At 37.0% G+C, this 16,553-nt stretch overlaps 1 protein-coding gene across 6 annotated transcripts in view; it reads right to left on the bottom strand.

Moving 5' to 3' along the window:
* The window catches only part of gria3b (glutamate receptor, ionotropic, AMPA 3b), a 140,767-nt gene that overhangs the window by 89,401 nt on the left and 34,813 nt on the right, over positions 1-16,553 (bottom strand). For all 6 annotated transcript variants that reach the window (XR_009425244.1, XR_009425245.1, XR_009425246.1 and 3 more), the window contains exon 3: positions 9,302-9,541. Coding sequence is in view for 3 of the 6 variants with exons in the window: in XM_059522165.1 (XP_059378148.1) it covers positions 9,302-9,541 (240 nt within the window). In the remaining 3 variants the exon portion in view is untranslated. The remainder of the gene's footprint in view (positions 1-9,301; positions 9,542-16,553) is intronic.

Below are 16,553 nucleotides of genomic sequence, written 5' to 3'. Positions count from 1 at the left end.
ACTCCATTTTTTTTCTTTTTTTTTTCACATTGTTTCATACTGTTTTTTCACTTGTACTAGGGTTGGTCATTTTTGTTAATGATGTTTTTTTGTTTTTCTTCAACTGTGAAATATGGATTTTAATTGTGCTGCAGTGGGAGGAAAAGCTCTCATGGTGGGAGGACTTGGATTCTCTGTTTTATTTACCCTAATGAAAAGCTTTTAGTCAATAAAGGAAGGATATTGCTGGATTTAGCCTGACACACATCACAAACCATCTCCACTTTAAAAGTCCTGCCATGCGATATTAAGTGCTGTTGTCTTGGGCTTGGTAATGGTTCATCGCACAAGGCTTCTGAGAAAAATGCTGGCCATTTTTTTTCTCCTTGACCAGAATTTACATTTAAATTGTATGTTAAAGAGGGGAAGAAAAAAATCATAATTTACCTACATGTTGACACACAACAAAACAGTCATTCAGACTACTTTTATGATATTGTATCTTGCATTTGCATTTTTCTGAAGCTTAAAAGCTCCAGTGTCCTTTAGTGGAGCTGCATGAATGGAGAGATGTCATCCAAAATTTGTTCTATTGAACAATGAAATCATCCAGGTATGAAACGACATGAGGATGAATAAATGATGACAGGTTTACATTGCTGGTTGAACTATTCTTTTTAAACAAATCTAAACACTCTGTGCTACGTGCATTCATTTCTGGACACATATACGTGTTTTGTATGTAAACCTTAATTTATTCCCTTCCACAAGCAAACACAGATCCTGATCCCAGCTCAGTGAATGATCTGTTTATCAGGACATTTCACATTTGGTTCAGGCTGTATCAGTCATTTGTTAACCAATTAATCGGTGTGGGCATGCTTTAGCATGGGCCAGTGAAATATTATTTCTCCATAGCTGCTACTAATGAAAAATTTGATCTTTTTTTTTTTTTCATTGAACAAGCCATGTATTGACATTTCAGGCAGTGCTCATTACTTGTGTATGTGTGCATTATGCAGATTAGTGTTTTCTATTACACATCACCCCTCCAAACAACCCCCCCCCCCCACACACACACACATGCACATGCACATACACACTCACTTGGTAATGGATTGCAGTCATTACACTGAAGATGTTCTCATGTCAGCTGTATCGCTCACAAACACCACACAGCCTCATAACACACAGACATTTCGGGAGTTGTTTATTTGAGGGATAGTGTAAATTCATTAAAACAGCCACATGAAATCATGACGGATGTTACGTATAACTCAAATCTAGATTTTAAATGTATGCATATCTTTCACATTTACTATAACCAGGGGCGCAGCTACTTCCTTAATGATGGGTTTGCAATGCCACTGCAGGCTTTCATTGAAAAAGATGCATCAAACCCATTTAAAATTATATTACACTGCAGTTTTGGATCGGTATGATTTTGTAATGTTTTTGAAAGAATTCCTTATGCTCACAAAGGCTGCATTTGATAAAAATCACATTCTTAAAAATAAAGTTTTTGTATTGGCATAAATGGTTCCATGAGGAACTTAAACATCCACAGAATCTTTCAGTTGCACAAAAGTTCTTTATAGTGGAAAAAAGGTTCCTCAGATTATTAAAATATTCTCAGTAAAAAAAAAAAAAACTATATATGTATATATATATATATATATATATATATATAGAGAGAGAGAGAGAGAGAGAGAGAGAGAGAGAGAGAGAGAGAGAGAGAGAGAGAGAGAGAATGTCAACATATTTTGAAAGTGGGGTCATGGAACCCAATTTCATGAGAATCCATAAGTGTTGCACAAATTGGCAATTTCGTATGATTTGTACACAAACCATGAATGTCAAAAATACTATATCTTTGTTATCCAATATTTATATTCATTTCAAATCAGTTCTTGAATTGGAATATAATAATACTAATAATAATGTGCATGACACAGAGATGTATGTACATATGCACCAGAGTTATGTGAGTGGGAGGCAACAGACAGCATCTGAAACACAACATAATGAAACATGGAAGTGGCGAGAAAAGGAAATACAGTACACATGTGAGACGGAAACAAGGAAGAAAGCATATTAGAAAGAGAATTCAAGCAATATAGTGGCCATGATGAAGCCTGAGAGAAGGAGAGAGAGCCACCGAAGCCCATAAATCAAGTGGCAGTGAGTGTGCTGAATCAGGGACATGAGGTAAGGTTGATTGTGCCTGCGAGAGACAATAAACCCTGTAATCATCCGTCTCTGCTGCACAAGCCCGGCAATTATCTGCCCATACCTGACCGCCACTTCAGAAAGGGCAAAATCCATCTCACTTCTTCTCCATTGCTCCCACACACACAGCTTCTTCTCTTTTACTTGCATGCATACAGCGGATAAATATATTCATACCTCAACTTATGTCAAGGAGAAACTTAAAGTCTGCAGGAATAAAGAAGACTTCTAGAGTCAGTTGATTTGTCTCATCTGAAGGCCAGGAACATTGTCTTCACAAGTATGCAGATGCAGGAATACATGTTTACCCAATGCACAGCAAAAACACTCTTGCCATGAAGTCTTATTATATATCATCCAAATGCTGGCAATATAGGCAGGGAGAGAGGAAAAGAGCTTTTTAGAGGTGAGTTTTTAGGAAATAAATAGCCCTGAAACTGAATAAATTAATGAATGAATATATTGCTGTTTTGTAAAAAAAAATATCTAGTTTACATACTACTAAATGCCAGAAACAAAAACACAAATTGTAACCTGGCAAGCAGTAATCAGTTGCACTCAATGTTTCGGTTTGGTACCTTGTGTACATGACTTTGAATCGTCACCCATGCATAACACTATTTGACCTGTAAGACAAAACGGTAGAACCAAGAACTTTACAATTAAGAGATGCTTTTTGTTTTGACTCTCATGTGTCATCTTCTCACTATCTGTCCTTTGCATGGGACAAATAATTGCTTTTACTGAGCTGATGGGTGCCGGGGGGCAGATGGAGGTCCACTATTATCCTAGAAACTATTATCCTAGGTCCTGTAGCAGTAACAAATATTTACTCCTAGTAGATTTCTAGTCAAATCTTACGGTGTCCGTAAGGTGACTTGTTTGGTTTACCTAGTTTTGTCATGGCCTTGACATATTAACTAGTGGGAACGTCATATTATGTCGTGGCCACGAGATCACTTTGTCGAGGTAACGACATCCTTATGTGGTGGCCACGAGTTTTAATGCGTAAACAAACCTGCGTGACCATAGCAACCCAGGATTATCAGAGATGGATTCATTCATATTATATTTTGAATTATTTCATTTATTATATTTTGAATTAAGAAATTATTATATTATTTATACATATAAAATGTATGCATTTACATTTTATGCATTTATTACATTTTATGTTAATGTCAAGCATTTACAGTACGCTATTATTTACAAAAGTATTCAGAATGTTAAGTAAAGAGATTGAATTTGAAGCAAAAAAATGAATATAAATAAAATAAAAAAATATAACCAATAATAATAGGCTAATAATAATAATAATAATAATGTACACATATTACGGGGGAAAGACTATCAGTTAATGGACTTACAAGACCGTAGGATGGATAAAAAAAGTTTTTATATTTTATTATGCACTTTATGTAATATTTATTTATGATAAACCTCATTTGAATGCTGACCATCGCATGTAATACAGCCCAGTAGCCAAATCATATGGTTAATATAATAATGAATTCATTCAAAATAAAATATGAATGAATCCATCTCTGATAATCCTGGGTTGCTATGTTCACGCAGGTTTGTTTACGCATTAAACTCATGGCCACGAGAAAACATGTCGTTCCCTCAACATAAGAAGTCGTGGCCACGAGAAATGGATGTTGTTTCCTCAACATAGCATCTCGAGGCCACGACATAAGGATGTCATTACCTCGACAAAATGATCTCGTGGCCACGACATAATATGACGTTCCCACGAGTTAATATGACGTTCCCACAAATTAATATCTCCTGGCCATGACATATTATCACGTTCCCACAAATTATTATGTCGTGGCCATGACAAAACTAAGTAAACCGAACAAGTCACCTTATGGGCACCGTAAAATCTAGTGAATTTACACATTTTTTTTTTATGTAGTATTCTTGTTGGTTTATATTAATGCTATTAATACAACATAAGAATAATTCCTTACATTTATATAGCGCTTTTCTAGGCACTCAAAGCGCTTTACATTGTCAGGGGGTATCTCCTCATCCACCACCAGTGTGCAGCATCCACCTGGATGATGCGACGGCAGCCATAGTGCGCCAGAACGCCCACCACACACCACACACCACACACCAGCTTACTGGTGGAGAGGAGACAGAGTGATGAAGCCAATCAGCAGATATGGGGATTGTTAGGAGGCCATGATGGTCAGAGGCCAATGGGCGAATTTAGCCAGGATGCCGAGGTCACACCTCTACTCTTTTCGAAAGACATCCCGGGATTTTTAATGACCACAGAGTCAGGACCTCGGTTTAACGTCTCATCTGAAGGACGGTGCTTGTTGACAGTATAGTGTCCCCATCACTACACTGGGGCACTAGGACCCACACAGACCACAGGGTGAGCACCCCCTGCTGGCCTCACTAGCACCTCTTCCAGCAGCAACCTAGTTTTCTCAGGAGGTCTCCCATCCATGTACTGACCAGGCTCAGCCCTGCTTAGCTTCAGTGGGAAACCGGTCTTGGGCTCCAGGGTGATATGGCTGCCGGCCATAAATAATTAAACACTATTTACTTTATCATAGACTTTAATATACGATTAAAACAAAGTCATATAAAAACCTTATCACATTTGTGTATCTGTATTGTCTTTTCATTGCAAAAATAAATACACCAATTTATACAATAAAAGCATTTTTCTGTTGTTGGGATATAATTGTTAAGTCACTATCTTTTTGGAGCATGAAATCAAATATTCTGTAAATAACACAGGTGTCATGATGACATCAGGTACAAAGGTGCAGCTTTAATTTAACCTACTTAATTATTACCTACAAACAGCTCTCTTACAGATCATAATTTCAAGTCATTTTAAGTTGAGTTTGAGCAAAAGTGTTGGTATCTGAGTGGGTGAGTTGTTTACTTTGTAAGTAGTCTTTCCATTTCCACCAGTTTGACCCATTCAGAATGATTTGCAGACCAAGTGCAAGCATTATCACATTGAGAGGGCCAATGAACCAATATTCCAGAGCTTAATGCCAAACAGCATGATGGAGGAACTGCTTGCTGTCCCAGGCTCATTGTAAATGCATGCTTCTACCTAAATTTTTGCAAATTCAGAAACCATACCTATATGTAAGAACTGCTGCAGTTTCCAGTAGAAATGAACATAAGAGGCAGTAAAACTCTGACAACCTTTATTCCTTTTCATGTAAATTTTTATTTACATGGCCAAAGTTTTAATTAAGAAAGCCTAATTTTCTCACAATATTATGACGTATGACAATTTTAACATGCTATGAGATTTGCATTAGTTTGTTTAGGATTTTTCTAGGGTTGTGTTTGGTTTGTCATTAAGTGATGCAATACGTACCTGAACCAAAGTAATAAAAACACAGCAATACATGCCTATACCAGCGTAATAAAAACCTGCCACAGTTGCGTGTCGACAGCGCATTTTAGCCCCACTCATGGACATTTCACTTTGAAACTGTCGCAAAACGTGCAATATCAGTGTTTCTGAAATGTCGCCACAAGCACGTATTTCAAATTAGCCTGGGGTGATCTAATCCCGTTTTGCTAAATAAATTTTGTTTTTGTACAGCTAATTGTTTTCTTTTTAGGAGACATGTTCCTGGATCCTGTTAAACAAACATAGTGCTAAATCCATCCCACATTCTGTCCTAAACTAATGCCAACAATCGATGGAATGTGATAGGCCCCAAACCTAACCTTACCCTATTAATCCATAAACATTTCTTACTTGGCTGTTATTTGATCTTGGATCTAAAAAACCTGTACTTAAAACAGCTAATGAAAAAATAATCCTTTAGATTGAATTAGATAGTGCCCCACGCCAAAACTAATAAACATTTTTGGCCAGCATCTCAGTGGCGTACCCATCCATGTCACATCAGGGTCATGTCATTTGATGTACGTGTCCATGTGATGTGCCAAATGTCAACTTGACTCAAGGTTCCCGATGAAGTGCTTTAATAAACTCTCTTAATCCTCTCCCGGGGTTCCAGTAATAAGGATTACATTTCACTGCTGCCTTTAAGGGAGGGATGCTGGCTGGGCATGAAGCTTAGCTTAAATCTAAGCCAATAATCTAAGCGAGAAGCTATATTGTTTAATGCAACATAATTGCTATGCTATGAGTTTGGTTGGCTTGCATTAGATGCAGGTGCCTGCTGTAATCAGTAATAATTTAGGCTGTCATTATGACACATTAATTTAGTTTTCATTATTTAGTTCATTATTAAAACTATAAATGCTTTAAATGATGCTCCTTAACCCGCATATACATTTCTTCACAAGCCATTACATGAATCCATTGAGTCGTGTTGCATTTTTATAGATGGATCTGCCTGACACGTACAAATGAGTAAATTCGCTCCCTCTGTCGAAAAGGAAGGGGTCAAGAGCCTGTCCATATAAGCTTCCCTCGTCCACTTGACGAAGTGGATCATACTTCATAATGGTGGCAGGGATTCCCCCAAGGGGAAGGGCATAGGGAAGTTCACGAGTGTGTCTAAAAGTGACGCTCCCATAGTTTGAATGTAATTCATTAAACTAAAGAGAAAGAAAATCACTAAATAAACATAGTTAAAGTCTGAATTTCTATAATTCTCACGATTGTATTATTGTGAATTCTTCTGGCAACAATAACTGTGTAGTGAAAATCTGGTATTGGGACAGTCCTACATCATATCATGTATGTTAAAATGCCAATCAATTTACATAATATCCTTGGTTACATGTCCTGGAGTTTGAAAGATATGATAAATACGCTCTTTGTATTGTCTTTTACTGAACTGAGAAGCTCCTTGGCAACTTACAGGAAATGACCTTTATATTGCAGTGAAACAAATCCAGGAGGAAGCTGCTATGAAGGACACATGGGGATGGGAGGGGGACTCAATGAGCTCTCTGAGCTAGCTCTGTGTCTCATCTAATTAGTGATGCATTTTACAGGAAAAACCATTGTGAACCCTACAGCAGGATGCTAGCGGTCTTTAATGGGACCCAAAATGCCAGTGTCACCGCCTCAAGCTTGTGTACTGCCATGAGACGCTTTGACTCATCACAGATATTTCTCAAAATAAAGTACTTGAGTTTAATTAATTGCTTGATCCGTCTGAGATGAGCGATGGGAAATTATGATTTCTTGTTAGTAAATTAATGGTTAAATTGGACACGGTGCAGAATGGTGGAAAGGCAGTGCAGCGTCAACACCAAAAAGACAGCACAGATGTTGTGACTGCTGCAGAGGAGTTGACTGCATAGCCATATTTGAAGTATAGGAAGAGCATAATCATTGGCCGGGTGTCTTCTGGGTCAAACGGAGATTGTGACCTCTTCATGATTAGTAAACACAAACCATGGCCCAAGAACAGGTGCACTCGGGGGAGGGGGGTGATGAGGCATCGGCACTGCTATGGCCCTGAATTTTAATTCGGTAACAAAATCATTTTAGGCTCCTATTGTTTTACTGCAACTCCTAATATTGTCCGCAGGTTTATATGAAATTCAAATTTTGTTATTATTTATGTTCTAAACCCATATGGATTTTTTTTTCTTCAGTACAATACAAAGGGAGATGATTAGTGGGATATTCACACTGCTTCGTTTTATACAATTAAAGTAAATAGGTGACAGGTGCTGTCAAACCTCAAAAATGACAATACAATCACAGTAAAGCACTATAATAGTAGTCCACATTACTATGTTCTAACCAGACATGACACAACACGTCAACACAAGATTTGTTAATCAGAATTCGTTTTTGTATTTTTTTTTTCGGTTGCACCTCCTCTTCTCTTTTTGCAGCTATATGAATTAGATTTTTTGTCATAACCAGTCATGCCAGCGATACACAACGAGCAAAAAGAGATTCTATTTTCTGAAATTAAATTCTATTTCAGCGATGTTGTGGCTGACAGGTCAGGGAATAGTTTAATTTGAGCTTGTATAGAATTGTGCATGCTTTTGACTATCTACAGTGAATGATTTGCTTCAGATCTGGAAAACAGCTTTGAATGGTATTTAAACAAACAATATGTTTAATGAAAAAGACTACAACAGTCAATGAAAATGTGATTTGATTAATGTTAATTTATTTTATTTTATTTTTTCAATTGGATCATATAGGTCCATTTCAATGGCCCTGTCCCAAATGGCACCCTAAACCCTCACGTTCTTCCTCTGAGTCCGCACTTTTGTGATGTAATGCCACTTTGACTATCGTGAAGAAGTCTGTGGTGGAACTCGAACCAGTGCAGGCTCGGCAGAAGTGTGGATCGAGGGCACATAACGACTGCAAAGGGGCCTTCTTAACGATAAAATGACAAATGGGACACCCTATGGTCTATTCTATTTTGGACAGGGCCAATATGAGTGCAAGACAGCAATGCATTTGCAAAGAGAGCCTGTTCACATGCTCTTCTGATTGGCTGTCATTTGTGATTTGTTGGAATCTTATCACATTGCATCTAGTTAGACAGTAGAAATGTTAGACTTCAACTTGCAGACATTAGTCACTGATAATCTTGCTGTATCTTTCTGTATGGGGATAGGGTTGCACCTTTATGTTTTCTCTTTCCTAAAAATCACCTTTTTGTATAATTCACATTGTATAAACTCATTCAAAATTGCCACCTTTTAATATCCTCTGAGACAGAGGTGTGAACTTTCTTCAGAACATGTCTCTTTTTTGACTACCATGAAGGAAAGATTGATTTTATGAATTGTTTGAAATCAATAACCCTATGCAGTTCTAATGCACATAAACTGTATTAGGAAAGTAAGGGGAGCTATTTAATAAGTAAAGTGTTTTAGGGCCCCAAATTTGTCTATGCCACTAAGAACTGGGGCACATCAGTTCTAAATTCATCATGTATCCAGAGATATAGGGACCTTTGCACCAGTACTGCAGGAGCTCTATCCAGACCCCAAGGACTGAAATGGGACATCCTTCCTCCATCATGCCCTGCTCCTTATGTGCTACAAACCCAGCAGAAACAATTCAAATCATCACTGACTCTTTAACTCATCTAGGCCGACCATTTCGCATGGTGTTCCACAGGTAATTAAGAGGACTTACCTCTGTCTGTGTCATAGAGGTAGACAAACTTGTCCCACTTGTAGTGAGACAGTAGACTCAGGACGGTGCCCTTCAGTGGAGGGCGCATCTGGATGACAAACTGCACGTCTGAGTCGATGGGGTAGCTGGGTGTGACGAAGGAGGTGTGTAGGGCCCCGCAGAAGGAGGTCAGCGTGTTCATGGACTTCTTGTCATAGAAGCCAAATATGGCATATACCCCTCTGGAGAACTGCGAACAAACTGGAATCAGAGCAAGACAAGTTTGCTTAGTTTGTTTATGACACAGTAAACAGTAAAAAGTGTCAAAAAAACAAATGCATAATTCTACACCAATCCTACAAAATGGAATCCAATGATGTTGGCAGGTGAATAATTACCATAATAGAAAAAAAAACTCACAAACTTGGAAATTAGTTTTGACTGCATGAATATGGAGAAATTATTTATTTATTTATTTTTTCCCAGCAGATGAAAGTGCTGCAATGCCTATGGCAGTTAGAACCCATCAACACACTCTTGCTTTAAACAAAACACAAAACTTCACGACTGATTGGTTGTTCCTTATTCTCCCAGAACACTTGAAGAAAATGAAGCATAATTATGCACATCTCTGTGAACCGATAACATCCAATTACTGAAACAGAAATCTAACGGTTTGCAGAGAACATCTCATCTTGAGTCATTTACAATATTTAGCTGGGGGCACTAACATGGTTAATTTCATATATTAATATATATGCTAACTCTTAAAAGATATGTAAAAAAGCTAATTGTAACAACAGTTTAAAAACTTTACGAATAAATCATGGAATCTGTGGCTAAAATAACAGTATTATTTATTTATTTTTTTTACCAAAATATTAACACCTCTGCACTGCTTATTTCAACAATTGTATGACTGGTAATTTTGTAAATCTGTAAAAAATCTAAATATATGTGTTTTAAACAGTTTCAGGCCTTTGGCTGACTCCCAACTCAAGCCAAGACTGAATCTCTGAATTAAACAGCTCATCCTTTCAACCAAAATTTTTCTAAAAAATCCTGCCCTTCAAAGACACGTCAGCCAACTTGAATGTGCAAAATTATTCACAGGCAGAGAGCCCATTTCCTCCAACAAATTTAACATAAAAACAAAGCATGGTCTCTTGCTGTCTGCATCAAAGGTGCTTGATTGGAACAAGCTACTAAGTGGATCAGATTCTATGCCAGTAATCAAAAGTCTAATCAGGCAAGTGATTCCTAAATGCTTGTCTTCTCTATTGCTCAAAAGCTGGTCATCCATACAGCTGTATTACTCTGGCACATATGTGCGAAAACTGGCCTGCAGAGGAGTGACAATTATACTGTGTAGGGGATAGTTACGCTGCTCGTCTCTTCTCCGGCTCTGTTGGTCTTCAACATTTCCTATAGTTTACTCTTAATTTGGTCCAGTTTTGACACAGCCTTTCTCCTGAGGGAGAGGAGCTGGCTGCTTTCCTTCCATCAGTCGTCCTGGACTTATTAGGCCAGGCTTTGAACAATCTCAAACCAAATATATAAACTATGTCAGATGCCTCTGCTTGTAGTCATCTCTCAACTCCAACTAAAGCCTGTTTGTGTTGGCCTGTCTACCCCAACCATCTGGATGTTGCCCTAAGCTTTCTTGTTATAGGCTTGGCACCTTTCTCTTCCTGAATATCTCTCTTTTCAAACCATAACTCTCAGTATAGCTTGGTATACAGAGTAAGTTTGGGTTTTTTCAAAACACTAAGTGCACACAAATACGGTTTAATCTTTCCCCAAAACATTATTATCTAAGTATTAAAAAAATTGTACTACTTAAATTAGCAGCCTCAAACTACTCTTAAGACCATTAATTGCAATTTAGTTGGTGAAAAAGACCAAATTAATCCAAATGTTTACTGCAAGACAACTCTACGCTATAAATAAAGAATTAAAAAGTTTCACATGCATGCCTCATTTCTTAATTTACTTGACAAACAATTGGTTTTGACTATAAATCTTAAGAAACATGAGCCCCTGCAATATTAAATGTATGATTTCTTTATTACCATTTTGAAACTTTAAAGTTAAAAGTCTTTAAACATTAAAAGTCTTAATTTGTGTTTTGTAATCGAGCTTAAGTCTTATGGGTTTGGAACAACATCAGGTTGAGTCATTTTATTTTTAAGTGGACTTAAAGTTTTTCCATGAGACTGAGACAAATCTCAGTGCTTGTAGTAACTACGAGCCCTGTTTTGATTCACAAGCATTGCCTCATTGCTTTTCATTACGCAGAGAGTCCAAGCATGTCTCATTTTGATAACATGTTTACTCTGGTGGCTGCGGTGCATGCAGCTGGGCACATTGCAGCTTAGGAAACAGTGCTAAGAAATGTTAACAGCCTTCAAAGATCCTTCCTCAGCCCCTCCATCTTAACCTTCCTGCCTTCAAGCAACTAGTGATCTCGTTACTGACTCATCAAAACACGCTGCGCCTTCAATCTGCTAATCTGGACATTCTCTGCACTGCAGCAGGAACGATGCATTTCCACATGCCTGACTGTTCCAAATGATCATGCGGCCACTGGTGCTGAAACGATAAGGACCATTAGAAAAGGCTCCGCCCCAATGGCTGCATTTGGGACTGAAATAATGTAATTGGAGTGTCATGCACTTGAAGCCATCTTTCGCCACCACGATTGTACATGGCCCAGAGACCTAAAGCACATTGCTGCAAATGTCAGAGTCGATCATCCAGCTTTCTGTATTCATTCTCCTCTTCTGTCCTTATTTTCCTCTCTCTTCTCTTTCTACCACTTATGCTATTCCACCCACCACTACAAACATCTCACCCCCAAACACAACACTCTCACAGGAAGATAGTCCTTTGGGGATTTGAGCAAGTAACTGTATCTGCTCTTGTGAGGAGACATGTGAAGTCCTTCAAACTGTTTACTTAAAATGCCAGCTGAAAACAAGAATCTCTGTCCTCCCAGCCTGATCTCACAATCAAAACGTACATATTTAGACGTAAATTAAAACTGTCCAAAACGTATGTGCCTTTACGTATTTACAGTGTTGTTTACGTATTATCTGGACGTAATTACAGGTACGATACATATCTAAATTTACGTAAAAACAACCTCAAATACGTACATATAGAACGTGTTCTCTGACCAGTCAGTTATCCATAGAAATTTGCTCATGAAGCTGCTTTTCAATGCGTATCTGATTAATTTTGTTTAATATTTCTGTATATTTTCCCCTTTTATATATTTTTTTGATAAATGTAAGATCCCTAAACCCCACCCGAACCTAAACCTACACATTTTATACAGAATGTTAAAAGAATAAAACATAATAAAACACAATTTTAGTAAAAATATAACATTAAAACGTTATTTTGAGCCACTAACATTAATCCTACACCTACCCCTAAACCTACACATAACCATTTTTTAAACCTACATAACGTTACTGTTATAAATAAACAAATAACAGACAAACAAACGTAACGTTAATCATTTATTTTTTTGTGAAAATATCAAAAGTGGTACCAAAAGTAGTTCAAATGATAATGAGTTCCTCTCTGGAGGTAATAGTTTTTATAGGGTACAGAGCAGAATTTAATTTATTAATCCGTGAAATTATGTTTCTGTCTTCTCTCCGTGAAGGCGCACTGGCACAGTACTAGTGATGTGTCGTTCGTGAACGAATCGTTCTTTTTGAACGAATCTTTTAGGTGAAAGAATCGTTCTCGTTCACGTAATCCACTGACTCATATTTCTCGTTCAGTGAAGTTCCTCCCTCCACAGCAGTGTGGCGCTATAAGCAGCACATGCGCAGCTCAGTGAACCGAGTAACAACCATTTCATCCTGTCAAAGAGTTACAACCTCAAGCCAATAGCCTTTGAATATGAGATGTGACAGAGCATGTGATTTGTTGAATGTAGTGAACAAATACGCCCTTCAATGAACGAGTTTCATTTGAGTCTGAACTAGATCTAGAGATCTTATCGTTTGTGAATGAAATGACTGAACTGGTACACATGTCGTTCGTGAATGAGTTGAATGATTTAGTACATCTCGTTCGTGAATGAAATGACTGAACTGGTACACATATCGTTCGTGAATGAGTTGAATGAGCTGATACATCTAGTTCGTGAATGAAATGACTGAACTGATACACATGTCGTTCGTGAACGAGCTGAATGAACGGATACATGTCGTTCGTGAATGAAATGAACTGGTATAGCTTATCTCGTTCGTGAACAAAATGAATGAGATTAAACCGGGTAAGTCTGCCATTTAGCATGTCAATCTCGCAAAATGCAAAGCGCAGTTAAGTACTGTACTGTGCACATACGCTTGTTTTGATATTTAGCAACTCCACGTTTAATCCCCGATTTATGAATGTGAATATATAATATACAAACTGTCTGACCAAACAATTAAAATGCTAATTAGGCAAGAAAACCTTGTGCTTTGTTCATCTGAACAACTTAATTAGACTTTATATATTGAATGCGATTATACACACATTTTAATAAAGCCAGATCAGTTTTTGTAACCAGTGAATACGTTCGTTGACTTAAGACATAACACATATACACTCTTTTTTTAGCCACCTGCTGGCATATTATGTGTAATACGAAGAAATGGTCACTGAACGAATCAGTGAACGATTCTGAACAAATCATTTTGGTGAACGAACTGAAAATGAACGAGTCTCTAGAAAGAATCATAATTTCCACCACTACGCAGTACTGATTTCCAATGTCTATCAACTGAAACACGGCATGTCGCAATCTGTGACGAATTAGGTGAGAACCAATGAGCGTTCGATATCAGTGCCGTAAACCGTAAACCATGTTGTAACGTTTCTCAAGGGTGGCGCTCTGGCGCTATTTTCAAATTCAAATCATAACGAGCGCGGGCTTTGACTATGACGGTCGCTGTTGCTGAGAATGAAGATGAAGATCGATTTATAAAGGGCTGAATTTGGATATGTTTCTTGCAAACATCTGGATTCTAAATATGTGGAGTACAACAAACAAATAAAATGGGTGTGATTTGTACTTTTATGCTGTGCTTTTGTGTATCTATGGTTGTATTGTCAGTCATTGGATAGGAGGAAATCGCATTGCAAAATATTACAAAATGGTTAAACAATAACATAAATTGTATTAATTTTAAGGTTTCAAAGTGTAGTCTCGTTTAACATTATGTAATCCCCCGAAACGAGTTTGCAGCATGCACAGAAATGTTATTTCCTATTAAGTAGATGAGTAAACTGCTTTCAGTAAATTCAATAAAAACATGTATTGCTATGACAATTAAATACAACAGATTTAAATCATTAAAGCCACGATTTAAATATTAATACATGGGAATTCATATACATTCACACTTTACGTTAGATTATTTATGTTTTTTTAGCTGCTAGCACGTAAGTATTTGTACGTTTTACTGCTATAAATACGTCAAAGTTGTACGTTTTAATGTGCATGAAAACGTAAGTAAATGTACGTGTGGTAGAACCACATTTAATGTAAAAATACACACGTATTCTCATGAGATCACGTTGGTCCTCCTAATGAAGCATGTCTTTGAAAGACAAATGCTTTCAGATCATGCATCCTCTTGCATGCACACACGTACATTTTCCACTCCATTTATTGCACTGGACAGAAAACTAATGTCAACATTTCATAATGTATCTTTTTCCTTTTGGCTGTTTATAGTCACAAGATGACTCATTACAACAGATGTATACCATTTGCAAAGCATTGCCTTTTCACTGCATATTGTACTTAGGCAGCATTCCAAGCAAAATGGATCCAAATAGTTTTGAGTTATTCTGAATGTCTACAAAGGCAGAAACTCCTTAATGGACACTCACGCTCAAAATACACAGCAAAAATATAAAAAAAATACAAAAATAAATGGTCTCACTGAGGGGAGATTGTAGGCGGAGGGGTCTTCGGAGACATTATTTATATTAAATTGTTAAATCTAGCCTCCCCAGGATTGTGCCTAATTGCTTAACAGTGACAATTGCAGCTTGTGTTAATGCACAACACTTCTACTGTTATTGAGGTGTGATAGGGTAAGGTTAGGGACAGGCTTGGTTTAAGGGTTGGTTAAACGGTCAACAGTGTACAGGGGTCAATTTGATAAAGGAACCCGGTTTAACCTTTTTATATTACATTGTTTAGATAAATATATGAGTATTTTCTGTTAAAAAATATTTGTTTTCCACTGTTTATTTATGATTTAAGGAATATCCTGCTTGATATAATGAAGAATAGTATACTTATGTGAGTGTCAATGTTAATCATTAGGTAATGCTTAGAGAGTTCATTAGTAAACATTAACAAGAACATTATCTCATATTTCCAGATTTGACTATGATCTGTAACTAATGATCTGTTAATCATTACATAATGTTTGCCAATTATTTATCAATGGAAGTTATTATAAAGTGTTACCCAATTTTTTTTTAAATGTTGGAATGGCAATGAATGGTAATATTTACCGTCATATATACTGTATGTGTGTATGTAAGATTTTGTGATTGTAGTATTTAACACAAAATCAAATAAAGTCTGCATTATTTGTGGCAGCTTGCAATATTAGCAAAACATGAAACTTTTTGCCTGAGGTTGATGCATTCATTTATCAGCCTTCATTAATTTGTATCTTGTTTCACAATATTCTGGAAATCACCGCTTTGTAATCATTATAAATATCTAGATATTTTCAGCCTTTGTATGTGTCAGAGAAAAAGAAAGGTATTTTTTTATCAGAATAATAGCAACACAAGAAACAGCTGTATTTCTCAAGTAAGGAAAGTTTTCATCTTATTCCCGTTTGTGGTGAATTCATTACAAGCACTATTTCAGCGTTGCATGTGTTGGAGAATTGTACAAGGCCAGTGTGACCAACTACATTGCATATTGCAGTAGCATGGCATATATGACGTATACAAAAAATACTTCTTCCACAGTGACTCTCAGTCCAAATAGAGCAATGTTTTGAAAGCATAGAGCCACGTTGTCATCACTCTTAAATTAACCTATGAATGACTTACTTATAGTTGTCTATGCACATTAAACAAAAAGGACAAAAAGACTGCATACATAACCTTTAAATGTTATCTTTCCTTCTTAAAAGTAAAACAGAAAGAAGTGATGACCACCAATTCCAGCAAATAATGAATGCGGACATGCTGTTAATTCACTTTAGCATTTGCTGCAATCTACTGGTGT

The sequence above is a fragment of the Carassius carassius genome, chromosome 33, assembly GCF_963082965.1.
Source record: "Carassius carassius chromosome 33, fCarCar2.1, whole genome shotgun sequence".
Taxonomy (NCBI): domain Eukaryota; kingdom Metazoa; phylum Chordata; class Actinopteri; order Cypriniformes; family Cyprinidae; genus Carassius; species Carassius carassius.
Note: the sequence above shows the minus strand (reverse complement) of the source record. Positions and strands in the feature narration are given on the sequence as shown.